Source organism: Sturnus vulgaris, chromosome Z (assembly GCF_052056855.1).
Source record: "Sturnus vulgaris isolate bStuVul1 chromosome Z, bStuVul1.hap1, whole genome shotgun sequence".
Lineage (NCBI taxonomy): Eukaryota > Metazoa > Chordata > Aves > Passeriformes > Sturnidae > Sturnus > Sturnus vulgaris.
The window spans coordinates 57,778,103-57,804,534 of record NC_142283.1 but is presented as its reverse complement, the minus strand read 5'-3'; the positions used below and the strand labels follow the sequence as shown (position 1 = coordinate 57,804,534).

The 26,432-nt window shown below is 37.9% G+C and overlaps 1 protein-coding gene across 2 annotated transcripts in view; it reads left to right on the top strand.

Annotated features, from left to right (window-relative positions):
• Positions 1 to 24,973, top strand: part of ANKRD31 (ankyrin repeat domain 31) — a 65,249-nt gene extending 40,276 nt beyond the window's left edge. For both annotated transcript variants that reach the window (XM_088156558.1, XM_088156559.1), the window contains 4 exons: positions 3,143 to 4,190; positions 7,398 to 7,538; positions 8,090 to 8,186; positions 23,119 to 24,973. In XM_088156558.1, coding sequence (XP_088012684.1) covers positions 3,143 to 4,190; positions 7,398 to 7,538; positions 8,090 to 8,186; positions 23,119 to 23,270 — 1,438 coding nt within the window. In that variant the 3' untranslated portion in view covers positions 23,271 to 24,973. The remainder of the gene's footprint in view (positions 1 to 3,142; positions 4,191 to 7,397; positions 7,539 to 8,089; positions 8,187 to 23,118) is intronic.
• The last annotated feature ends 1,459 nt before the right edge of the window (positions 24,974 to 26,432 follow it).

Sequence of the window (26,432 nt, the reverse complement as noted above, 5' to 3'; positions counted from 1 at the left end):
TGAAGAACCTTCAACCTACACCTCCCCTGACATAACCTCAGGTCATTCCTTCCGATCTTGTCACTGGTCACCACAAAGAAGAGATCAGTGCCTGCCCCTCCCCTTCCCCTCACAAGGAGAGGATGTAGACTGCCATGGGGTCTCCTCTCAGTGTCCTCCAGGCTGAACAGATGAAGTGACCTCAGCCACTCCTCATACAGCTTCCCCTCAAGGCCCTTCAGCATCCTCATTGCTCTCCTCTGGACCCTCTGTAGCCTTACCTTAGGCTATTGTGGCAGCCAGAACTGTCCCCAGCACTCGAGGTGAGGCTGCCCCAGTGCAGAGCAGAGCAGGACAATCCCTTCCCTTGCCTGGCTGGTGATGCTGTGCCTGATGTCCCCCAGGACACAGGTGGCCCTCCTGGCTGCCAGGGCACTGCTGACTCATGTTCAACTTGCCACAGACCAGGACCTCCAGGTCCCTTTCCATGTTGCTGCTTTCCAGTCTGTCATTCCCCAGTCTGTCCATATGTCCAGGATTGCCCCATCCCAGGTGCAGAATCCATCACTTCCTTATTGAACTTCACATGGTTGGTGATTGCCCAATCTTATGATTTGTTGAGATGCAACAGGGCCTCTCTGCAAGGCCTTCCTTCTCCAGAGAGAGTCAACAGCTCCTCTCAGTTTTGTCTTGTTAGTGAACTTGACTAGTATCCCTTCCAGTTCTGCATCCAAGTCATTAGTGAAGATTGTTGAATAGCACAGAGCCCGAGATGGAGCCCTGTGGCAAGTCACCAGTCTGATGTTACCCCTTTCACTAGGAGCCTCTGAGCCCAACCTATGAGCTAGTTGCTCACTCATTGTGTGATAGGTTTATTCAACTGTGTGCCAGACATTTTGTTCAGAAGGATCCTGTGAAAGACAGTACCAAAAGCTTTACTGAAATCTAAAAAGATTACATCACCTGCCTTCCCTTGATCAGCTAGATGGCTTACCTTGTTGTAAAAGGAAATCGGGTTTGATAAGCAGGACTTCTTCCCTCATGGAGCCATGATACATAAGCAGAAGTTAGAAAATGGGGATATTGAGCAATTACATTCATTTTGCAGTATCATGGAAGAAAGTAGTAGCAACTCAAGATGTTACTTGGAGGGTCTCTGCCTCTGATTTATTTCTTTAGGACTCCTCGAATGGAGTGTTCTACCAATGGCCAACAAGAGCCATTTAGAGAAATGGCTGAGCCATTTAGAGAAATGGCTTGAAGCATGCTTGCAGATATTCATTCTTTTTGTGAGAAAAATTGAAAAGTGAGATAGGATTGCTCATCTTAGTGTGAGCATGGACTGTGTGAATTAGAAGCTTCATGATGCTAGCTCTCACAAGGCTTCTTTTTACTTCCTTTTGAGAAGGACTCAAGGTTGGTCATGTGGTGAGAGCCTACCTAACAATGCAGCATCCTCTTCAACAGATTCCTCTAGGCCAGCTGATGAGGATGTTTCCATTCTTGCTTGTGTGGGCAGGATTTGGTTGGTCATGTAAAAGCAGCAGCATAAAGCTTTCAGGTAGTCCCATGGCAAAATATAAAAGGTTGTTGAGAAAAGAGACTGAAATATTTCTGTCACGAGCCATTTTGCCAGCTATAAAATGTAAGATTACACAGATAATTTAAAAAATAATAAAAAATACTGAACATCTTATTTTAAATTAATTGGCTTATAACTTTTGTCACACAAGCCATGGAAGATCATCACATTTTCCATCTTCCAGTTGTTCAGTTAGTTGTCTCAGAGAGAGATGCTACTTCCATTGTTCTTTTTCTGTACTAAGATGTAGGTATTAGCATCTTGTGTACTAAGGTACTAAGATATATCTTCTACTTGAGAAAAATTAGCAAAAAAAGAAGTATTGTATTTGTTAGTGGATGAAAGTTACTTTGTCCTTTTAGTCACACTGTCTTTGCCTCTTCAGTTGCAGCTTTTTCTGTACTTGTATAGCAATAGAACAATAAAACTTCCCAGAGCAAAAACTGCTAGAAGAGTGTGTGAAAGTTTCACTGGCCTGTGTAGAAGTCCAGAGCTGTCATGGATTACTCAGTGATATGCTGATGGTACATGTATAAGCGCATGAGATACCAAGCAGTACCACACTACAGACAGCTATACTGTCAAACTGTGTTTTTTCTGTCCTTGTTCTGAGCCATCTAGTCTTAGTGTATCTTTGTCCTGATCCCCTCAACAGTCTCTTTTGAGACTGGAATGGTGTTACCTGCATGGCACCTCTGCAATGGGTGGCCTTAAAAGCAAACCATACTGCAGCTTCTTTCCCCACAACTTGTGTTACTTCTCTATCTTCCTAAAATTGTGCCACAGTGGTAGTGATACCACTTATCCCATGAAGGGAAATTAGGAGAAAAGAGTGTTATGCTGAGTTGATGGCTCTTGTACTGAAAAAAGTGGGTTAAATAAAGAATTCCCTTCCACCAGAAAGGAGGTAAAGTCCCCCAGGGAAGGGGTCTGACAGGAAGGAGGCTCAGTCTGGGAACAGGATCTGATGAAGGGTGCAGCATTCCTAGATTACACATGCAACATCCTGAACTGTTCTGTCCTCTTTACTTAAAGGTCATGTGGCATTATTACAATGGTAGCTTTATGAAATCTTTTGTTATGTACACCATAAAAAAATCCTTACAGTATCATACAGTATCCTTCAGGAGCTTATACTGAACTAATTTTAAAAGGCTACAAAGCAGACCTTCAATACATGGAATTCAATGTGCTACTATGATTTGTGGTGATAAAAGCAGTTGGTGATACTGCAGGCACAGTTTTGATTCTTTGAATTAAGGGTGGTATAGGAGTATATATCCTGTGAATTAGGGAGTGGTATAGGCAAGGCTATTTCTGAAGTTTTGATGATTAACATTTTAATTCTATGGGATTCCCACTTGCTTTATTCTGTATCCTACTATGGGATTCTGCACTTTGTTGTCCATAAACCTGGGATTTGAACATTAAACGCCATACATGATAAAAATATTGTTCAAATTTTAAATGTTGGATGAGTTCTTTGGAACATATTCTTGTTCTTTGTGAGTTATGTCTATCAAACTGTTTTAATTTTGTATTTACAGTAACTCCAATATCCTTATTTTTCATTTTCTATAGGGCTTCAGTGGAATCATTTAAAAAAGGTGCACTAAGGAAACAATTAGTTTACCTTGCTTCTAGGCAAAAGAGCCTGTTGACTGTTGCCCAAAACCAGGAAAAATTAGTGCAGAAAATACAAAATTTCAGAAAAACAAAGCAGACGTTCAATTCATCATCAGAGAAGCAAATCTCAGACTTAGTTATTTTTCATGGAAGTGATGCAAGACAAAGTTTAACTGCTAATGAAATCATATGTCCTAATGCAGTAACATTTAGTATGGGGCTTGATGCCAGCACGCCTAATGGAAACAGAGTTGAAGCACATGTCTCTTTAGAAAATAGATTTTCAGCTCGGGAGTGCATCCAGCATCCACACATCTGCTTGGATGAGACAGGAGCAAATAAAGAAGCAATTGCAAGGAAAGAGGCTTCTGATTGTGCTTTGGCATCTGAAAACTGGGTAAGAGACCGTCCCTTTGACAACATGTCAAAGCTGACAAATGCTGCAGAAGTGATGACATTGCCTTCAGAACCTATTATTTCCGCTGCTAAAACAAAGTGCTCACAGCAAAAAGACATTGATTGTGTAGCAATTGTAGGACAAAGAAACAAGTCTTTAAATCCCACTTCCAACACATTAAATATTGTAGAACCCCGAAGCACTGTTGGCAATAGGAATGTCTATCAGACAAGTAGTGACTGCAAGCAGGTTCTTTCACATGAAGATCTGCACAGATATGTGAATAAGAAAGAATCTTTACAGCAGCAGCCGCAGCAAGCAATTTTGTTAGCATCTACAAAGAACTTCTCTAATACTTTGCAGCAAATGGTCTTTCAGAGTGGTGAGAATTCATTTAATGCCAACCCGATGCTTACTAATCTTACCTCAAATACAGACTCTTCAGCAAATACCAGTAAGAAATCTTCACAGAGTTATGCTAACCAGGAATGGGAACAAAAACAAGTGACATATGGATGGAAGAGTAAGAAAAAGCATGAGTTGATCGATCTGCTTGAATTAGGAAGGATAAAGCCCGGAGAAAATGTTCTAGAATTCAAGCTGCAGGTAATTGTTGAGAAATATTAATATTAGTGGATAATGGAAATAATCCACACATGAAAATGGGGAAACAGCAGGTCGCACGGTTTAGTCTGCATCTTCATCACTTTCTAATGAATATTTTTATTCATTGGTTATAGATAACTCTTCATCAGTTTAAAAGAAAAATGAGATGAAGTCTTCTGTTAGCCTGTAATTTTAAGACCCGGAATATTGCATAAGTAAAATTTATGTTTAAATTTGTGTTACCAGTTTACTAATATTTCTTATTGCTGGAACCAGAGTTGAATCTTTGGCTGATCTACATTGTGTAATACGTAGGTTTTGTACTGAAAGGAGCAGGAATGTAATTGTTGTTATGACTTAATGTTATTCTTGGAAACAACTTTCAAGTCCCTCAAAAAATGTGACATCAAGGATTTTGTAGTGCTGTAATAGGCATGAATATATGCAAAATTATTTGATTGCATGCTTGCTGGTTCTATAAACATACAGTATGGTATGAACCAAATTTGAAAAAAAAAAAGAAAACCCTTTTTTAATACAAAAGCATTTCGCTGTCCCTCCAAATACAGAGCAGATTTGCACAGCAGCTGCCAGAGGCCTGGCTTAGTATTGAGCATATGAGAGACTCATTAACTGAGCTCCCAGATGTGAGCTAGTGTCGTGATTTGGCACTGGCCAAATGCCAGGCACCCACAAAAGTTGCTCAGCTGGGCAGAGGAGAGAGAAAAATTTAATGAAAGCTTCAAAGATAGAGATAAGGACCAGGAGAAAACACTCCAAGGGCAAAACAGGCTCAACTTAGAGATGCAGAATAAAGTAAATTTATTACTATCAAAATCAGAGAAGGACAATGAGAAAAAAAATGAGTCTTTAAAACACCTTCCTCCAGTACCCTCCTTCCTTCCCACCAACAGCACAGGGAGACAGGGTGTGGGGATTTTGGTCAGTTCCTTGCCCGTGGTTTTCTTCTGCTGCTCAAGCAGAGGAGTCCTCCCCTGTAAGACCACGGACCACAAGACACAGATCTCCATGAACTTCCCAGCATGGTTCCAATCTCATGAGCAGCACTCCTCCCAAAACTGCTGTGGCCTGGGTCACTCTTCCACAGGGTGCAGTCCTCCAAGGACAGGCTGCTCCAGCCTGGAAGCAGGGCCCCCTCTCTCTCCTGGGTCTCCCACAGGATCACAGCCTCCTCCAGGTATCCACTTGCTCTGGCATGGGCACCTCCCACGTGGGCTTTGGGTGGATCTCTGCATCCCCCGTGGATCCCCACGGGCTGTGGGTGGATCTCTGCATCCCCCATGGATCCCCATGGGCAGCAGGGCACAGCTGCTTCACCATGGTCTCACCATGGCCTGCAGAGAATCTCAGCTCCAGTGCCTGGAGCACCTCCTCCCCTCCTTCTGCACTGACCTTGGTGTCTCCATGGTGTTTCCCTCACACATTCTCACCTCCTCCTCTTCTCTGACTGGGAAAAACTGTGCTTACTTTATTGTGATTTTCTTCTTAAATATGCTATCACAGAGGTGTTACCAACATCTGTAATAAACCCGGGCTTGGCCAGCAGCATGTCCATCCTCAGAGCCATCAGGGATTGGCTCTGCCAGACATGGTGGAAGCTTCCAGCAGCTTCTCACAGAAGCCACTTCTGTGCCCCTGCCCCATTACCAAAAACCAGGCCGTGCAAAACCAACACAGCTAGTTAATTTCCAGGGCAGCATATTGATAAAAACATGAAAAGCTCTTTTCAGCCAACTCACCAGCTTAGTTAATGTAGAAAGAACTCCTTTTCCTACACCTATAATCTCAGGAATGCTTTTCTGCTGAGAGCTGCCATTTCTGGTCCTGTTGTCTGGAACGTAGGGCAGTGTAAGTCACAAGGCTGTACATCAGACCATGTGATGAATATGGAGACATGCCTCTTTTTTTTGAAGAACATGTAATATTCCTTTGAACTGCATGATAACTAAGTAGAAGGATGAAATATTCAGTATGCCTATTGTAATTTTTTAGGAGAGTTGTCTGTGATAGCAGCTTGATGCACGTGGATCCTAAGGAATTATAGCCCAGTGCTGCAAGTACTAGTGTTCAACATATAGAGAAGTCAGTGATCTTTACTAGGATGAAAATGACATTTATGTCTTGGAAGACAGTGCCATAGAAATCAAAATTTAGAAGTCAGTGTCTGTTGCATTGCAAAGAGATAATCAGTAAATTTCCCTTCTTTATCATTTTAGAGATGTACTTGATAACAACATATAGTACGTAGTACATTTGTACATAGTACTTATTAAGGTTAGCTTTGGGCAGGCAAAATGTAGTTGTTGAAACACTTAGGTTGTGAAACTGTGAACTCAGTTGAGTGGTCATAGAAATATTTGGGTTAATCGTCTTAATTTAACTCTTAAAGCAACCCCAAGCCAGTGGATATGGTAGGAGATGGTTCAGTATTTGCTGGTGCATCATTCTCTTACTCGGGTTGTTTAAACTTATGAATGACAAGTAACCTTACTGAGTTCTAATAGAGTTGATCGAGAGCTAATTGCTGCATTATTTAGCTGTGTTAGTCCAACTGTGGCCAATATGACAAAAGCATTACTCAACTATAAACAGCTATAATTTGTGCTTCTGGAGAGGTGTAAATGTTTGCAGAACTGGACTGTATTAACTTTATGAAGGAAGTATTAACAATAAGTTCTTTTGTACTTAATTTTGCATAAGGTAAGGCTGTAAGGTTTCTCCTAAGACATGCAAGTGATACCCCTTGATATAAGTGAAATTTTTGTGCAAATATGGTTCATGTTTGAATAATTGCTGAAACTTCACTCTCACATATGTGTACCTTGTGTAGCAGTTTCTTGTTGCACACATTTGCCTTGTGTAAGTGCCTGAGTTCACTATTGCAAATTAATTTATTCAAGGCCTTGTTATGTGAATGACAAACTAAGATTCAAATACAGTTCTGACAAATACACATAGGGAGATTTGTCCTCTGATTGGCTAAAGCATCTTATTCTGGTGGAATAAATGGTCTTATTTTATACAGTTTTTGATAATGACATTAAATTACTTAACTTTTTCTCAGGGAAAAGCAGAAGTATCTGCAACTTTTCAGCTGTATTGTTCCTTGGCATTTTTCATCCTTCAAGGATCTTATTTCATGTATGTTAATTTATTAATTGAAATGATTTCTTATTCGTTGTTTAGGAATTTAGTCATAAAGCTACACTCTTAAAGAATGGCAAGATCAGAACCAGTAGAGGACAAATACTACAGAATCCAGTTCAGTGGGTTAAAGATCTACTAGGAAGTGGTATTTCTGTGACACGGAATTATGTGTGGAATAAGGTAGGCCTCATTTGATTCCTGAAGTTAGCAATAATGAATGGCTGTAATAAGTTTCACTAATCTAGGTGTCCTTACTCTTTGTAAAGCAAAAGAGGTTACAAGCCTTAATTTTAAATTCCTTCTTACTTTGAATGAATGAGCAGCAATGAAAGAGCTACATAGCTATGGCTGTACTGTGATGAACAAGTCATGAGTGTTGAAAGAATGCTCACACTCTAAGGTACCAGGAAATTGAAAGAGGAGCTTTAAAGATTATTAAGACTGATAGAGAAAGCTGTAAGGTAGTTTGAATAAAAAGGAGCAAACTTATTCATGCACAACTCTTGCAAAAACACTGACAGAGTTTAAAGGGCATTACAGATGGGCTATATTATGCTTGGACTTTTTTTTCAATTAGAATTCAAATTGGCATAATTTCTCCTTGATCTTGACAGATCTAGGTTAGGTTTTCAAGTGTGTAAACTAGATTTTAAAAGAAAAGTGAAGTTTCTACATCGATCAGAAAAAAAAAATTAAGACAATCAGTTACCCACTTAGATTTCTTTTTACAGGTTACGTATCTTGGGACAGAGTTGTCAAAATTCAGTGTTGGTGAAGCGTCAGTTTCCAGTGACCTGGAGTTACCAACGCAGAAAGGAAACCCTTTGAGTACGTACCACTTAAAATCTAATATTCTTCATAACAGAAAGCAGCAGAAAGTGATTTCTAAAGAACTTAAAGCTCAAAATTCCTCTATTGCTTTCTGATTTTTTCCTGGGGTATATGGTTATCGTGGATCTTGATCTTGAAATGTAAATAGTGCCAGAACTTGTACATGAAGTCTAAAAAAGTACACATAAATTTGTTGTGTGAAGACAATATGATTTGATTGCTATGTAAAAAAATTCTATGTAACACTTTATATTAAAGTATTTACTATAAAGTGAAGTTCTGAGTCAGCTATTTTAATATTTTTTATTCTATTGCAAACAGATACTCTAGCATAAGCTTTAATCTCATGCACATCTTCAAATCATATTGAATTATATGTGTGATGGAAAATCCCAGTGTGCCCAGGCAACACTAATAACTAGGTGGATATTTTATTCTCTAAAATAAATAGTGAAAAGAAACAAAGTGCATGATATGACAAAATGGCACTAAGCAATTTTTTCAGAACTGCCTAGCAAACTTAAGAACTTCAATCTAATTTTAATAAGCAATGTATTCTCAGGGAAACACAAGTCTCTTTGACAGCCAGCTTTGAGTCCATAAAGGTTTTGGGCTTTTGGGATTGGCTCTGTTAATTTGATAACGCATTGCACTTCATGTGAACTGGGATACCAGGGTTGGTAGTTTTTAACATACTGAAAGCAAATTTAAAGATAATAGTTTAAAAGGACTGACTTGGTATTCAACCTACTGTATTCTACTGGTATTTGCTTCAGGCTGAGAGCTTCCAGATGATGAGTTTATTTTTCCTTATTTCAGTAACTTCACTTTCTACCAGGTGTAAGTGACTTAGAACTGGATTTAGTTTCCAAACTTTTTGATAGGCCTTTGAAAATTTCACAAGTTCTTCTGAATTATTTGTATTGTGAAAAATTTATGATAAACATTGTAAGTTCTAGAACAGAGGAATCAATTTATTTTAAAACTACTCCTGACAAACAGAAATCAGTCTGACGATAAGTAAGTGTTTTTCCCAGGTAGTCCAAAGTCATCTGGAAAAAAGTAAGGAAGTTTTTTTGTGACGTGTGATTTAAGATGACGGTAACCACTGCCTAACCATTAGTCTTAGGTGAGAAGTTGAGGGAGGGAAAGTCAAAGTGTTCTCTATTTCAGTTCCATTTCAGATACTTCATGGCCAGATATGTAGGATATAAAACAGTGTCTTAAGTTGTTTCAGAAGAGGATTAATCTGCACTGTTGTTTTGTGAGTATGGTTCTGGTCATTAGGCAACCCTCAAATGGTTTCCAAGCTCAGTTCATGAGTTAGCTTGTTCCAAGTGCTTTTTCCAAGAGGCACTTTGTGTGCAGCCAGCCTGCTCAAAAGCAGAGGAAAATCTGCTGATATGGATGTGAACTATTCTGTACCACTTGCGTGGAGACATTCCCAGGCACTCTTTTATCTTTCTAATATACTTAGGGCCTGTGCATATTATATAGTAGAAGTTTTTTCTGCTTTTTAGTGAACCAAACTTCTTTTTTTCTTACTGTATTAATGATTTTTTCTTTTTCTGTGCGTCCCAGATCAATGTTAAAAAAGAAGACAAGGCCTGGGAATTTGAGCGATTTTGGAGAAAATATTATTATTTTAAATACCCCTTCCTCACTTTTCTTGTAGCTACCCATCCCTTGGCCCAGTGTTCACTGAGATACTCTATGAAGAGCATGGAGAAGTGGGAAGAAAATTATATATATATACCATCTTGTAATAGAGAGAAGCAGCTACCAACGAACTTTTTGTTGCCAAGTTTAGGAAGTGTGTCCTAAGAACCTCGACCAAATTAAGGTCCCTTGGCAAGGAGAGAAGTATTTGCTGTTTTGTGGCAGCCAACATAAGAAATAATCCATTTTTTCAACTTGGTTGATTTTAAGGTACTTCAAGTTTTATATAGCATCAGCCTTCAAGCTACCTTAGTGTAGCTGTAGGAAGTGTTATTTCACCCTTTAGGTGCAGCGGAAATAAGACACAGCTACATGGTCCTTCTCAGGATAGGAAAGAGAGACAAATTTATTCTAAAACACACTGCTTCAGTACAGTCTCCTGAAACTTCAAAGACAGGATAAAGCTGATTGGTGCAGAGAGAATGACACTTCTTCTCATTCTTCTCACACGTACCTAACAGGTGTATTATTTCTATTATTAATTTTTCTGTTATGTTTACAATAGATAAAGTGGCTGGCTTTGGGAAAGAACTCTGGCTAAGCCTGAGAAACACGAACTGGGAAAACTCTCACAAGAGGTTTCTCTGGGCCCATGGCCACACCTTAGGGGTGTTAGTACAGAAAACTTGATGAGCCCATGAAGTAAAGCAGTCACAGACCAATTTAATAGAAGCATTAGAGACTGCAATTTTTGAATTGGTCATCTAAATCCTAGCTAAATTTCAGTGTGTTTGTCTTCTTTAAGTCTGAGTCTTTACTCTCTTCTAGGATCATGCTAGCAGAAAGCAAGAATTACTGTATTCAAGCCTGAGTGAAAAGTAAACATTGAGCAAATAAGCAGTACTTTTAGAGTATCTAGGAAAACAGAATATAGGAAAACAGAAAAAAACAGCTTAGAATTTCTCTGTGCTTTCTGATACTTGAAATGATGACATAATGTTTGCTAAAAATGACCAAGAATAACAAAGATTCAGAATCAGATGTCAACTGAAGAACAGTTATAAGTTGCAGAGCAATGTTGGTGTTAAATATTTCGCATTGAAATTCCAGCAAAGTGGCTTAAAAGGAAAGCTTATTCAGTTGTTACAGTAAGTGTGATATGCACATTCATTTTGCAGGGAAGCCAGCCTTTGAAAAACAGCTTGACTTGTCCAATTCTTGTGTTCAGGCAATCCCTTACTGCCTTAATACCATTAGCCCACCTGTAAAGATTAAAACAGCTCTTTTTCACCTTTAGTTCATGAAAGGTCACAAAGTTTTGTGGAAGAAGAGTGTTTTCAAGGGAATCCAAGTGATTTCTTAATGGCTGAACCATAAGCTGTTTTGAAAGGTTTATGTTAGTGTTATTTCAGGTATGGAGTATTAAATTTTCAGTGGAACTCAGTAGGAATGCTTGAAAGCAAGTAAGAAAGTTGTGCTATGATCGTATGTGATATGGTATGTTTCTGTTTTCTTTGAGGCAAGCAATGAAACACTTACATTTAGTACTCTATTTTTCAAGTTAGAGTTTTGTGATGCCTATTATAATTTTTCCAAGGAAGATATAGATAAAAAAAAAACCAAAACACCAAGCCCCAGTCATCTTACAGCAGCAACTGTTGGGCTGGTGAAGGAGCAAAGGAAAGTCTGCCCTTACATGTGTTAGGTGGTGTAAGGCTAAGTGAAAATGTAGAGAAACAAATCAAGAAAAATAAAAAGCGTAAGTTCTCTGTGCATTAAACCATCAGTATTAAGTGACGCTTTTTTGTTCTTTGAACAAAAGTATCTTTTCATGCTCCTAGGAAAAAAATTTATCAGAAGGGACACCAGCACAATCAGAGTCCTAGTAGTGGTTCCATTGCTTAGCCTCTTAGGAGCTTTGACCTGAGTAATATGCAGCCAAACACTACGTCCTTGCCACAAACACAAGTTGTGAGAGCTGTGTGCTGAAGGAGAAACAGCTGTTGCCAGGGAATTTATGAGTAAGTGCTTTCTTAGCAGTCAAAAAAGCTAATGGTGGATTCAAGGGCTAAGCAAGAGATATGATACAAAAAAGAAAAGTAGGTGGCATGGAATTGATTTGTGTGTGGGAGGGAAGGAGTGCTGGGGAAAAATGATGATGCTGCTGAGGTTTTGGATTGATCTAAATGACCCAATAGCAATGCTTTTCAGAGCTCAATATGGTCAACTCTCCTGTGTCCAAATTAGAAACATTTTGCTATCTTGGTATAGTTAACAAAATAACTTCATATCATTTTGAGTAATCCATTAAATATCTCAAAAAATTAATAGCATAGAGAAATGTCTTCTAGATTTAGATGGAGAAACAAAATACATAAGCATTGCTAAATAATCTTGTGTTATCTAATTTAAAGGGTGGTGTGGAAATGCTCCTGAAGATGCTCTGACCTTTGTGTATTTGACCAAGCTTGTAATTTTGTGTTTTCAATATTGCAGTTTTACATCGATTGCTCATTGAATCCTATCTGTAGTACTTGTATGATTTGAACGGTGCTATTGCACTTGATCTGCTATTTTTGCCTGTACTGCCTGTGATTGCACTACAAGGAGACGACCCTGACTGACCACAGTGCAAAGTTAGAGTGATCAGTTCAAACCCCAGTGCCAGATAACGCTGCACTGGTGTGGGTAACAGTGCCGAGTCAGGTCTGCTGTGGGAGGCAGTAAGACAGAAAACAGAAGTGAATCTAGTCTTTGTTGGTCATTGTAAACTAAAAGTGCATCCACGTATTAAAGCAATTCTTAATGCTTCTGTACATAGGCCCTGCCTTGCAAAGAATTAAGCTGAGAAACCTCTGCAGAAAATGCTTTGTTACCCCTGTTTGTTTGTTTGTTTATTTGTTTGTTTTTAAATAGAAGCAAATAGGCTTAGTATCTTAAATGACAGGGCAGAATATTTGGAGGCAGGTGCTCTTCAAAGTTACAAAAAATATATTGTGTACTAGATTGCTACTTATTTATATAAAAATCACAGATTGAACTGCTCTTTAGTATTAATTGAAAGGTAACAAAGATTATGGTTTACAGGAGTTATGTTTCTCTGCTGAACAAATGAAAAGCCACATTGAAATTTTCTCAGATATGGCTACTATTTATATTCTACTTGCCAAAATAATGGTCTTGTAGCATGTGTGGTCATTGTCACCCTACCATCTGCGTGCTCAGTCCTGAATGGAAGCAGTTACCGTAACAGTGTAGAGTAATTCTGTAGCAAAACTAACCATTAACAGACAGTGGAGATGATGCAAAATTAAAGATATATGTTATAATGAAAGTTAGTAACACGGAAATTTACAGGAATGTTCCATATATAAATTTTTGTTCATACCTATTATATGTATGAATACTATAATTACTCTGTCAATTGAAGAAAAACAGCTGCTGAACATGCAGTACAATATGTAAGAATATAACCATCTCAGTTTTGACATCTCTGCCTTGTGGATCTCAAATCTTTTGTGTAGAGGTCTGAGTAGAAGCTTCTCAAGTTTCACTGTCTGACCAAATGTTAAAAAATAAACTGTAAAAAGGAAACTCCTATTTCAGAAGGAAATTTCTTTGCAAGCATCTCAGGATTAGTACTTCAATAAGTCTCTTAAATGAAATTTTGTAAGTGCTGTGAGAAGGCCCATAACCCATAGATGGATTTACTGCATTGGTTTGCCCTTTAGTTCTATTTCCAAAGAGCTAGGCACGTACACAATGTTTGCTTTATTCTAAATAAAATCTGAATGTAAAGCTCAGCTGTATAAATTGGCTTTAAACTAGTTTACTTTGTAGGCTTTTCTGTTCCTGGAAAATGATAGGAGGGTAATTAATTTCAGTTTTCTTCATAGTCAGTTGTCCTGTCTTCTTAACAAGTACAAAGTTGTGATGCTGAAATGGCTGAATTAACAGGAGAGTATTTAAATCCATGTGAACCATTCCAGTAAAATGAAACTTAGCTATTGTATTTGTCAGTACCATCCTAAACTAGTGTAAAATCAAGCTACTGGAAAACACTGCATATGCATATTTGCAACAGTCTTCCATTATACTTTAAATTGTAAACTTTTCATGACAGGGATCTCATATGCATATTTGAACTGTTGGAGATATGTTGTGACATAATCCAAACAAAAATCTAGCCCATTATACAAAAATATATTTTGTGCTGTACTATACTCCACATCCTTGTTTCTGGTTAGGTTCAGACAATTATGTCAGAAACTGCTTTCACTAGAGAATTTTACTAATCTCTTCTTCATGTTTTTGGAGGAAAGCAGGAAAACATGATGAATAACGTTAGTGGTTGAAAAGTCAAGATGTAAACTGAGAACCCCAAGTTTATTATTTCTAACAAAAATAGCATGTCTTAAGGAACTTGATTCTGTATATCTGGTTTCTTTGGTCTGGGTGCTATTGAAGTAGTAGTTTATCATACCATCAATAATGGCAACAGTGATGCGAAAGATAGTAATTGAAATCTTTAAACCTCCCCAGCGAACAAACCACATACAAGCAAAAACAAAACCCTGACAACTAATATATATTTTTTTCCTCCTCACCTATAGTAGAATATTCACCAACTACACTATGCCCCCATTTATGTGACTCTAAAAGACAGAGAGATAAACTATATATTCTTTGTATTTTGTACTTTGGAAGAAAAGTGAGATTGTGGCCAAAAATGCCTATCCATAACATTTTTCAGTCTCTGGGGTATTTCAAGGTGCAACTATTACAGTGTTCTCTCTTCTTTATGGCTTACAGACAAAATACTTGAAAGTACTTTCCAGTACTGTAAAGATCCAGCATTTGCTTTATGTGATTACATGCTTTACAAAAAAGTACACAGTTCTGTCTGCAGAATTTACAAAGCTGTCTTTTCCAGTAACTGCATACTGTGGCTTAGGTATAGGCTTCCTTCGTCTTACTTTCCAAAATCCTGTACCTGCTGTTATTTGACTGTCAGCAGGAGGAGGTAAATGTAGGAGCTAAAATGTCACATGATTGATTCAGACTTGAGTATGTGGCCAGCAAGAGCCAAACAAAAATCACTTTTCAGAGAGCCAAAAATTGTGTGTAGGTGGAGGGGGGTGGAGGAAGAAACAATTATCAGGGACTGCATGCCATGGAAGGCAATTATAAATATCTAATGTCTGTATTTCTTATCTGTAACCCAGATTTTTCTGAACTTGAAAAATTACTGCAGAAGAAACCAGATGATACTGTGATTGCACAGAATCATAGGCTAACATAAGTTCAGTGGGACCTTTGGAGGTCTTTAGTTCAACCTTCTCTTCAAAGTAGAACCAGTTTCCGAGTTAGATAAGGTTGCTTGATGCCTTGTCCAGTCTAATTCTGCATATTTTCAGGATGGATATTCCTATGCTTAACCATGGTCAAGATTAATTTTCCCCCAACATCTATCTAGTTGGAAACTTGCTTGTTAAAAATTTCCTCCCTTTTCTTGATACAGAAACTATGTTGCCCTGAGAAGTCCAGCTAACAGTAGTTAAAACTGACTCCAAGTTGAGTGCTTTGAACATTGGCTTTCTGGCCTTTTTACTTTGTGAAACAAGTGCTAAAAAAATCCTTTGATAACTGACCCATCTTTTTAATTAATTAGGTGCACTATAACATTTTCATCTGCTTTGGTGGTCCCATGGAGACTGAGAAAAGACTGAGACAAACAGAACTGTTGTAGATTATATTTCTGGAACGTCTTTTCTTGTCTTACTTATGAAAGCAATGAATGCAAGGTAGTGTGATACACATCGACCCTCAAGAGGGACTCACCTGCTGCTTTGCTTTAGATAGACAAGACAGACTATTTTGACATCACATTGGCAACATGAGGTGAAAATATTTATGTGATTACCTGGCGATTTTACCTTGGGAAGTGTTCACATTTTATCACATTCTTGTCTTGCTCTTTTTCAGGAATCACTTTTAACGAAGTTACAACAAAGCTTTTAAACAAAACAATTTAGTCTTTCAATCACCATATGATAACAGTGTAGGAGAAGGCTCTAGAAGCTGTTCTGAGTTTGTACATAAAACTCAACAAATGAATCACAGCCACTGTAGATTTTGCCAGTGTATGAAAAAAAGGAGATGTTGGTTTTTCAAAGGGATGTTCTGACCGGAACTGGAACTTGATTAATAACTTACCTTCTGTGCTCTTCCAACCTGCATTTCAGTCTGCTATAAACTACAAGAATTTTAAAGTTTTCTGATTTTAATTGCCCAAGTTTGGAGCTGGAACTTTTATTGTACTATCTTGGCACATTAATTTCAGGATTTCTAAAATGATTAGAAATAATTTTAGAGAATCATTTTCCTTTCAAGTGAGTATACAAGCGAATCATTATATAATCAAATCTACAACAGTATTATAATAGGTTAAAAAGAAAGATTCATAATCCACAACCTTCTAGTCGTACCAAGAAATAGTATCCTACAATTATTTTTAAAGCAATCTTAGGGTCTTTTAAGAAAGGATACTAATATATGCCTTTGTTTATGTTGAGCGCAAATTCTGTAATATTGGTATTTAAATAGAGTGATTCACTTAATTGAGAAACTGAAAGGTCGTCTGGACAGCTGTGAAAAAATATTTTTTGGGAGAAAAATGAAACCAGATATTTTGTTTTATTTTAGAAGTACTTACTTTATTTCTTTATAAATTCAGTCTTGAAGATAGATTGTTTTATGGGAGAATGTGCACTGTTCTCAGTTAGTATTGGCATGTATGTCAATTATACCTCTCTCACCTTTTAGGATGTCTCGGTTTGAAAGACAGATATTTGCTAAGGAAAGGCGAGAGCCCCTTTCCTGAGATGCAGAGTGCAACCCCCTCCCTTCTAATTATTATATTTTCGTATCAGAGGCTTTCAGGCAGGAGATATGGGGATAGGAATAACAGTTCTTTACTGATATCTAACAAGGCACACAGCAGAAACAACACCAGCTATAAAAACTGACAACAGACCAGAGCAGTGCAGCTCAGTTCCAGTCCCTTTGGCCAAGGCCTCTCTCCCTGCGCTCAGTTCCCGGTGCTGGGGGCAGGGCAGGGCCCGCGCAGCTGAAGGCGCTGGGTGATGGCGGCAGCGCCCAGCGGGGAGAGGGATGGAGGAGCCGCTCCCCCCTCACGGTGTCGGTCGTGGTGCTCGGCAGAGTGTCCGGAGGCAGGAGGATGAAGTGGGAGAGGAGCAGAGCGGTGTTCGGTGGCAGGGAACGTGGCTCCCAGCATTGGGATGGCGGGGAGGATGCTAGATAGGAGCTCCAGCCGTCTTTCTTCTACTCCGCGGGCGAGAGAGAGCCCAGGCCCCTGTCCCACCTTTCCTTTTCTGGTCTCCCCCTATCCCCACCCCCTGCGAAAGGAAACTGTTGCTACTAAGGTGTAGCCACAAATACTTAGCATAACAATGGGGAGAATTCTACAGAAAGAAAAGGGAACAATTCAACCCCCACCATAAGGAAAAAATCTTTTTACATCTATAGCAAAAAAAGAGCCACTAAGATTTAAATTGTCGTTTTGTTTCTCTGAGAGGCTATTGATACGTTGCTGGATTTCTACAGTACTTGACTTGACTTTGTCACACTGTTTAAATGAATAATGTAACAATATCTTGATGCACCAGTCCCAGGCCCCTGAAAAATAGTAATTCAGGATGTGTCACATACTAAGCATTTGTTACTGTGTAACAGCCATATATCCCAGGATACATAGGAAAAGACAAAAAACTGTTACGGTGTGAGATCATGATGTAGACAGAAGGTTAATGGAAATAATATATTCATATCACTTATCTGGGTAATGCTCTAAAGAAAACTATAAAGCAATATTTCTATTGCACATTTTTCAGACATTTAGAAACAGATGAACTATTAACTGTCTCTTGAAAAAGGATGTCATGTTTGGGTTCACTTGTGGGAATAACACTTTCTACCATATGAAACATAAAGTAATTTGAGATTTCAGCGTAAACCTTGAAACTGATGCTTTAGAATAAAAGGCATGAATACTTGGTCTCTAATCATACCTGCAAGTCCTTTTCCCATGCAGACACAGTGCAAAAAGAAAGGCCAGTATTATGCAGTACTGCGAAAGAAGAATGAGTCTAAATGCCTAATCTTTTTTTTCTGCTTTGTGACATTATTTTTGCCAATGTCACTGGAGGACATAAAGAGAACATGAACTTCCGAGGAATACTATCCTTTATTGAGTGGAGAAAGAAATATTTCTTTCTCAAATATACCATTTTATCTAGAAGGAATAGGATAAAATAATGAATTGTGAAATTATGAATTAAATTCCACTTTACTGCTATACAAATTTCAGTTATAGGCAGATGATGACCTGAACCTGTAGATCATCCATGATGAGTCATTCCTGATATGTGAAGAAAAAAACATAGGCTAAGGTACTGTCAGGAGGTGCTCTTTGTCCTTCTGGAACTGTTATAACTGTTTTATGAATTATCTGGTCGTTATTGTCCATTAAGGAGCTTCCGAACTGAAATGATTTATTTATTATTATGGTGCTATAAATAACCTTTGATATTTTTTTCAAAGGTTCATAATTACCAATGCAAACGATGCAGTGTGCATGATTTAGGTCACTTGATAGATTAATTCTTGGGGAAAAGGTACTTTCAACATTGGGATGGAGATGGACACAAAGGATCACAATGGAATTAGTCAAAAATCTCTGCTGGCCTGTATCTTGTAATGGGTGGACACCACCTTAACTGTAGGTGTCTAACTGACATGATTAATCTCTTAATTAGAAAAAGATGTCTTTTTACTGATTAGTTTGTAAGGACAGAGATTGTGGACTGCAGCATTTACAAGAGAAAGAAAGAATTGACATCTATATCATGTGAAGTAAATCAAGAACTGTGGGGAGACCTGAAGAAAAGTGAATGCATTTACAGGGAAAAAATTACTAAATTACTGGGAAAATATTTTATTTTGTCAGATAAAGTTCTGGTCTTGCAATGGCAATCTGTCCACACACATCTCTTACTCTAAAATACCAGGTCTTGACCAGCTTTTCTTTCCATTTGATAGATCATAAATACAAATTTTAAAAAACCTGAAGAACACAAAAGGCAGTTACTTGCTTTCACTCGAGCATCAGGAAAATATTAAGTAAAATAAGTTCTTGATGTGTCTGTAATGGGAACCATTGATGCATTCTAATCTTAGGAGAGAAAAAGAGCTATATGTTCCAGGCCACTACTTATCTGGGTTAAAGGGAAATAAGGCATAGGCACACTTTAGTGTCAGGCTAAACTGGCCAAAAGCTTATATTTCTCTGAGATTTCTTCTTTATCCTTAATAATTGTAGAATATAATGAACCAGTACCATGTTGAACTGCTCTGGTAAACTTTTCAGCTTAGTTAGTAAATTTCAGATATTAATCCAGGTTCTAATGTCCAGGTTCAGTGTAATAAGAAAAGATATTTTCAAAACTATCACTAGGATGGGCAGAATTATTGTGCCTCAATCCAGTAGCAGCCTTTTTTTAAAGATTCAGAAGGCCCAAAAATGTTTATGTGAAATGCTTGCTGTCATTTCTGAGGCCTTACTTGGTCTGAATAGACAAGACCTGTTGGAACCTCAGGATTGTGACTGATCTCTGAGTTCTTGAGGGGAGCATGGATAAGGCCCAAGGAACTTGAAAGCACTTAAGACAGATTTTTGTTCTATTAATATTCCTCTGTGGCACTCTAGATCAAATGCTGTCATCTTTAAGTGTGTTGTTCTTAGATCTTGTATTTGTTTATGCATCTTTAGCCTGTGTCTAGACTAGCTGTGCTGAACCAGATCCTTTCGAGTCAGAAGAATAACATCTCCTGTGACTTTGCCAGATACTGCAAATCAGTTCATCTTTCTTTCAGATCTGATAATAATAATTATCTGTTTTATAGGAGCAGTTAAACTGGATTTACTGATGCTTGTAAATTTACTCAAATATGTTGCCTAAACTACAAGAGCATTTAAATTCTTTTACACCAGTAAGATAGTTATAAAATACTTAACCATATTTTTGGATAGTCCCCATACTTTCTTGCTTGGGAAAAATGAGGTAGATATGAGTGAGATTTTTAAGACCTGATCTTTGAGCTATTTTAATGATCAGGAAATGGTGACTGCACTGAAGTAACAATTTTATCTTCACTGACTAACCTTTATGCAACTGGAGATTATGATCTGACATTCATGTAGTTGCACCATTAATGGAAATTCTCCTTAAGTACAAATTTCAGATTCTGAGCAGCCACAGCAGACGAGGTCTGGTAGAGACACACCAAAATGGAAACACAAGTTGAAAACATTTGAAGTGGTTTCAAAACTATAAGACTAAAATAGATGCCTTCAAAGACAGAAGGGATGTTGATAAGCAGGATGGAAAAGCTGTCAAGAGAAAACGTGTTTTCCCCATATTTATGGAAAAAAAACCCCATTCTGATATTGATACTTTATCTTACAATTCATGAAGATGATAGAAACCTGAAAGAATAGGACAGCAAGGGTGGAAAAAGCAGAGAAAGAAACTGCCTGTGTGTCTAAATTTACTAAGCTCGCTTCTGTACCTGAGGCATTGAGTTTTGGATAACAGTATTGGAATTTTTCTTCAGTTTAGAGGCCACTTACAGCCTCTAAACTGCCAGTCTTTTTCAAGGGGATTAGAGTTAACAGTCAGCAAATTGCAGGAAGAAAACATCAAAGTGGGTATTAGAAGATTAAATACAGTAGCAAAGGGAGAGAGAAAGGAGAGAAAGACTTAAGAATGAAAAATGCAAAGGACATTAATCCTTGATGTCAGAGGAAGAAACACGAGGACCAAAATACTGATTCATACCCACTGGGGAAAAATTACTGTCTGTGGATATAGAAACTTTGTTACCAAATACTGGTGTCAGAACTGAGGAAGACAGCTTTAGGATAGATAAATTACTGTGATTTTGTTAGATGTTGACTGAGAAGTCGAGAACATAGAGATTAGATATGTTAATTATTCACTCAGGTAAAGTATTTATGGTGGAATAGTGATGTTTAATCGACAAAATGTGAATCCAATAGGTAAAACATAAATTTGACACAAAGGAATCAACAAAGAAAGCTGTTAGCTGGTGCTGAAAAAAGTGACTTCAATCGATTTATTTGGTCTTAATCTCTCTTACACTTGAGTTGAGTATTTTTTAGTTGAGTTGAGAATTTTTAGTCAGTAAGTTAAATCATTGCAGTACAGAGAAGAGCATTTCCAAAGTAAGAAAATAGCATCTTTTCTCCAATTATGATCTGTCAATACAGGATGTTAAATTAACTTCAGGGTTTGCTAAGAATTTCCCCTCTACTTGCATACAAAACATAGACATTTCAGAATAAAACAAAAAGCATTTTTTTTCAACAAACTAGAGCAGGTTGAAGTCATGCCTGTCATGCCACTCTATACTCAGCATTAATGAAAACATTTCATCTCAATTTCTGCCAGTTTATTTTATTTAAAAAAAAATCCCAGGCCTACTTTAAGATCATTTTTACCTGAAGTTGTCTTTAAAACTATTTTGTGATTTTTTTTATCCAAGCATTCCTTGTGCCCATTAAAACATCACTTCTAAATGAGTGTACACGTTGGCTTCTGCTAGTGTGACTGACTGCTGCTTCATAAGTGTGAGGAGTGTTGTGATGTAACTTTTAACGTGGGTCTTGTGTGCAGCCTTGGTTGCAGTCAGTGACACAAATGTATTCCAGACATTAGATCATACATTTTGTTACAGTATGTACTGTGTTATGTGTACTGAACATGCACTGAGCTTGTAAGATACCAAATACAATCCTGTCCTCTTTGGAGTCAGAAGTTTTGCTGAGGGAGTCATGGGTGTGGAACAACACACATCCTCACACACAAGACTCTGTTTGCACTTCTGAACACCAGCCTCTCTCTTCTAATAGCAATTTGCTGCTTCACTGGCTTTGGGTGGTGTGCTCCTAGAGCTCAGGAAATGGCAGGGAAATCGTCACCAAGACATGGAATTAAAAAGTCTAACACCAGCAAATAGCACTGTTGTTTTTAGCACAGGCACCAATGATCTTATCCAGTCAGTGATTATATTTTGCTTTTTAGAATCTATGTTGGTGACACAAATGAAAAATGGTGATAACAAAGAAAGACTCTTGGGATGGCATATGATAGCCCAGTAATAATTACAAGATAAATGGCCAACTAATGTCACTTCAAACATGTTTTCTCTGCATTTTGACAAGGATTTATCTTGACTTTTTCTGGATTGCTGGTTTGCCTCTTGAGACACTTGAATGTTGTTTGGACACAATATTTTGTTGTGTTTTGTTGTTTAGGTTTTGTTGTTGGATTTTTTTGTCTTTTTAAACAGAAGCGATCTCCACTTTCATGAGAGTTCTCTCTCTTGACACCATATGTGTGACAGTTCTGCCCTCACTGGCAGTTTTCTGTGTTGGGCTGGTTGTGGCATCTCAGCAGCTCTGTTTGTGAAAGAATACCAAAGGGAGAAAGTGGGGATGAAAGATATATGAAGGCAAGTGACTCTGAAATCTGAAGTTTCAAGTGGCTTTTGGAGTCCGTGCTGTTATGGATCAATGCCATTTAATAGTTCTTACTGCTGGATCTTTACAATGTTACTTTGTTACTGATTTTTAACAGTGAGAAAAATTCAGCTTCTCCTGTACTGACAAAAGTGCTTTAAATTTATGCATTGCAATAATTAATTCAGTCCAGCAGATACTCAGATATTAAAAATACCTATAGTTCAGTCCCACAGTTTCTTCTGTGCGGGTGTACATGTTTTTATAAAGTCATTTCAGGACAGGCATTCTCTGTGAGATTCCTTATTTTGGGAAAGTGCATTAAACCTGCCTCTTTGTAGACATAATACATGAAATTCAAGCAGTACCAAGGAACTGCATTTTCCTGTTATATAATTGGAAATGTCTCGGATGGCTGTCCTTTCGGGCTGGGCACCAGGAGGTGTAGTGTGGCCCTTGCCTCATTGAAGACTGGGTCTGAGTGAGATATACTGGTAAGATGTCACAAGTCTTACCCCACAAGATTCCTAGGGATCACTAAGGCTTACAAGGTTCTGACAAACTGCAAACACCTTTTAAGGTAATTGTGCCAGTGACTGCTTTCCATTAATTTAATTTACACTCTGTAATAATTTGCATTTTCAACAGGCTCTTCTGTTCAGTTCAACTCAGTGGAAAGTCTGACACATTTTCTTCAATTCCATGAGATAGTAATGGCACATAAAGAGGAGTTTCTACCATGCTCTGCAATGGAAAAGCACTGGAGTTTCTACAAAGAATGCAAAGATTTTGGATTCTAAAGACTTCTTGAGTGCTAATACATTTTCCTTTGCCATCACTTAGAAGTAAATATTTGAGCTTTTAGAATTAAGTAGTTTGCTACTGTCATTTTGAGAAATCATTTTTCCAGCACATGGGATGATGGAAAGATTGTTCAGGTAAGTGAGGAGCAGGGAAGTACTTAGTAGAAGGTAAGAATAACTGTTGATATTTAATTTTGTGCTGCAAGATTAAGAAATGGGGAAGTAGATAGGACTTCGATGCTCATTGTGAATTATATTTCAGGTTGATTGCTAGGTTTGAACTTTTAAGTTTTAATTTAAGATTAAAATAATTGCTCATGCTTGGTGGGGCAGGACAAAAGCAGACAGGCATCAACACTCACAGTCACTTCTTACACCTAAATCTGGAACTGCTGTGGCTGAGCATGAGCTATCAAAAATGGCAGTGTGTGTTTGTGTAATAACATAAACTGTGAGGTTAGGCAAAAAATCAAGATGAGCAGCCTTGAAAATCATCATCAGCTTTGCTTTATATGGCATATCTATATATCTATATATAGATATATAGATATATCAGAAGGGGGCATGTGCTCATGGAGGAATCTTAGCTATTGGAAATGCTCAGGAAAATTCCATTCATGTTCCAGACAGATCTCTCTGGTAGGCAGAAAATGTGCTGGCATGTGACAGGAAATGCAATTAGCCTGTTGCAGAACAATTTTTCCAGGTAACAGTGTCTTAGATATTCATCCCAATCTCTGGGGGATTTCGATTTGTTTTAATTTTACAATGTTTGAATCTGCTTTAGCAGCATATTTGTACACATTTGACTGTTACAAGCGTTACTTGCATTCAAGTCGTATTCTTGGTCTTTTGTGCTTTGGATTATAAAAAGAGATGGAATAATAGTCCCTGCTACTCCTAACTCCAGTGAATAGGATGGGAAGTATCTCCCGTTAATACATAATGTCAGGAAGCTATTTGGAGTGTGAAGAGCTCTTCTGCAAACATCTGATTAGTGTCTTAAACAGAAGGTGGTTTAGAGAAGTGAGAGGGGTCTGATGTGTAGAGAGCTAGTACTGTGCCCTAGGATGCATGAGCAATCATAGCCTGATGGGCTGATAAGAATAAAGAAATGCCAGTGGCCTGGAAATCAAAAAAGGTAAAAGCTGCTGTTTGACAGGTATTTTGTAAAATCAGTTTCGCAAAGAAAGAAAATGGAGTGTTCTCACAACTGCTGTAGCAAAACAAACCTGAAGGCATATTGTTTCAAAGGAAGTGCTCATTCACATACTGCACTCTCACTGAAAAGTAAAAGGTATTTGACTGTTAAAATGACCTCCAAATTACATGTTTGTTTGACGTTTTTCTTTGTTGCAAGATGTCTAATAAAATTAATGTACAAAGCCTGGAAGAATTTGACAGTAATATTTTGGTCCATTATATTAATGGGATTACATGACCTAAGGCAATCCTAAGATATAGTGACAGAAAATTGAATGAGCAAGCTGGGCAAAGAGGTAAAAATGCAAAGTGCTATATGAAAGCCACTGTCTCTTAGAGATGCTGCATATAAAAGTGAGGCTTTTTTCAGTTTTTAAATTGTATATAAGCATCTTGAGAAAGGTATTAGTTTGTCAACGTATTGCTTAATATGACTAACAAATGTAGGTAGGATTCTGCTCCCCAAATCTTAAAAATGTGAATATTCTCTAATCTTCCTGCTGGAATCCTTTGATCTTAATGTAAATATCCATTAAGAGATAGAAAAAAACCTTACACCATCATGTTTTCTTAGTTTAAATTTATGCTTTTTAAGTTCTCTTTTGCATAAAAAATGTAAGTGGTTGTCACTGGTCAAAGATAGGCAGCGTTAGTGATGCTAACTGCAGTAGAGTAACAAAGCTTTGGCTCACAAGTGCCACTTCTGCTGCTTTCATAATTCAGTTTCTTTTATTTAGTAGCCCTCTTCTCCATTCCTAGGCTGTGAATTAGCACTTACTTTATGTGTGCAAGCTAAAGTAAAAAAGGATAAAAACTGCAAATAGTAAGACATTCTGGCATTCTGACTGCTGTTAATATTCACGTGTGGAATAAAAGGAGAAAAAGGTGATGCAGTGAACAAAAGCCACAAATTCAGATTCATATTTCCACTGATTTATTTATTTATTTATTTATTGCTGTCATGGAATTGAAAAAAATCAATAGGGAGATTAATACCAGTAAGGAAGAATGCAAGACTCAAAACAAAAGAATGAGTGAGGAGGAGGAAAAGCAGCTGGGAGGCAGACAGTACAACATAAGATCTATAGATTTTAAGGCCATCAGGAACCAATGTGACCTCCTGAGTAACACAGGTCAGAGGTCATGAAGCTCTGTAAGCAAGGGAAACACATGGACAGGAGAGAGAAGAAGTAAAGGCAGGTGCAGAGAGAGCTAAAATTCTAAGCAGAGGATCAACACAAAACATTGCACCTTCTTGCCAAGCAAAGCAGAGCAGGTCAGAGAAGAGAATAATGAGAATGAAAGCCAACTTGGGAAAGGTATTTACAGTACTCTGAGGCACAAATACTCCTTGGATTTTTAATGGTGGAAATGCAGGAGGAGGAGGAGGGAGAGGGATAAATAATGTTGCCATAGGAGTTTGGATAAATTCTTGAAGCAGTTGCAGTTGCTGAGTTTTTTGTCATGATAACACAAAGACTTTTTTCCTGGTCTTTAAACCTTAATACTAAACTGGGGGAAAATAGTCCGTTTAAATCAATAGAATGAGCAACTGCCTACATGAGACTTGGGCCCAATATTTATTATTATCACCAGTAGTCATTTAACTAGTTGGGTAGGAAATTATGTAGGTGATCTGAAATTTGAACTGCTAATTTACTGGCCATATCTAGAAAAACATGACACAGGAAGGGGGTAAAACATTTCTAAGGAATGGGACTTTGGAACAGGATTCAAAGAACTTTTTTGTGATGTTTATATCTGTATGTTTTTCTGATTTATGGATATGGGGTTTTTTTTTGTTCTGGTGTTTGTTTGTTTTTCCTAAGGCTTTGTCTTTGTCTGTGGCAGGAGGTTTTACCACTTACACCAATACTGCTGTAGCAGAGTAACCCACAGGTGAGTTTTCCAGCATCTGTGGCCTTTTGATTTCCCTTACACATTGCTGTGGTGAGA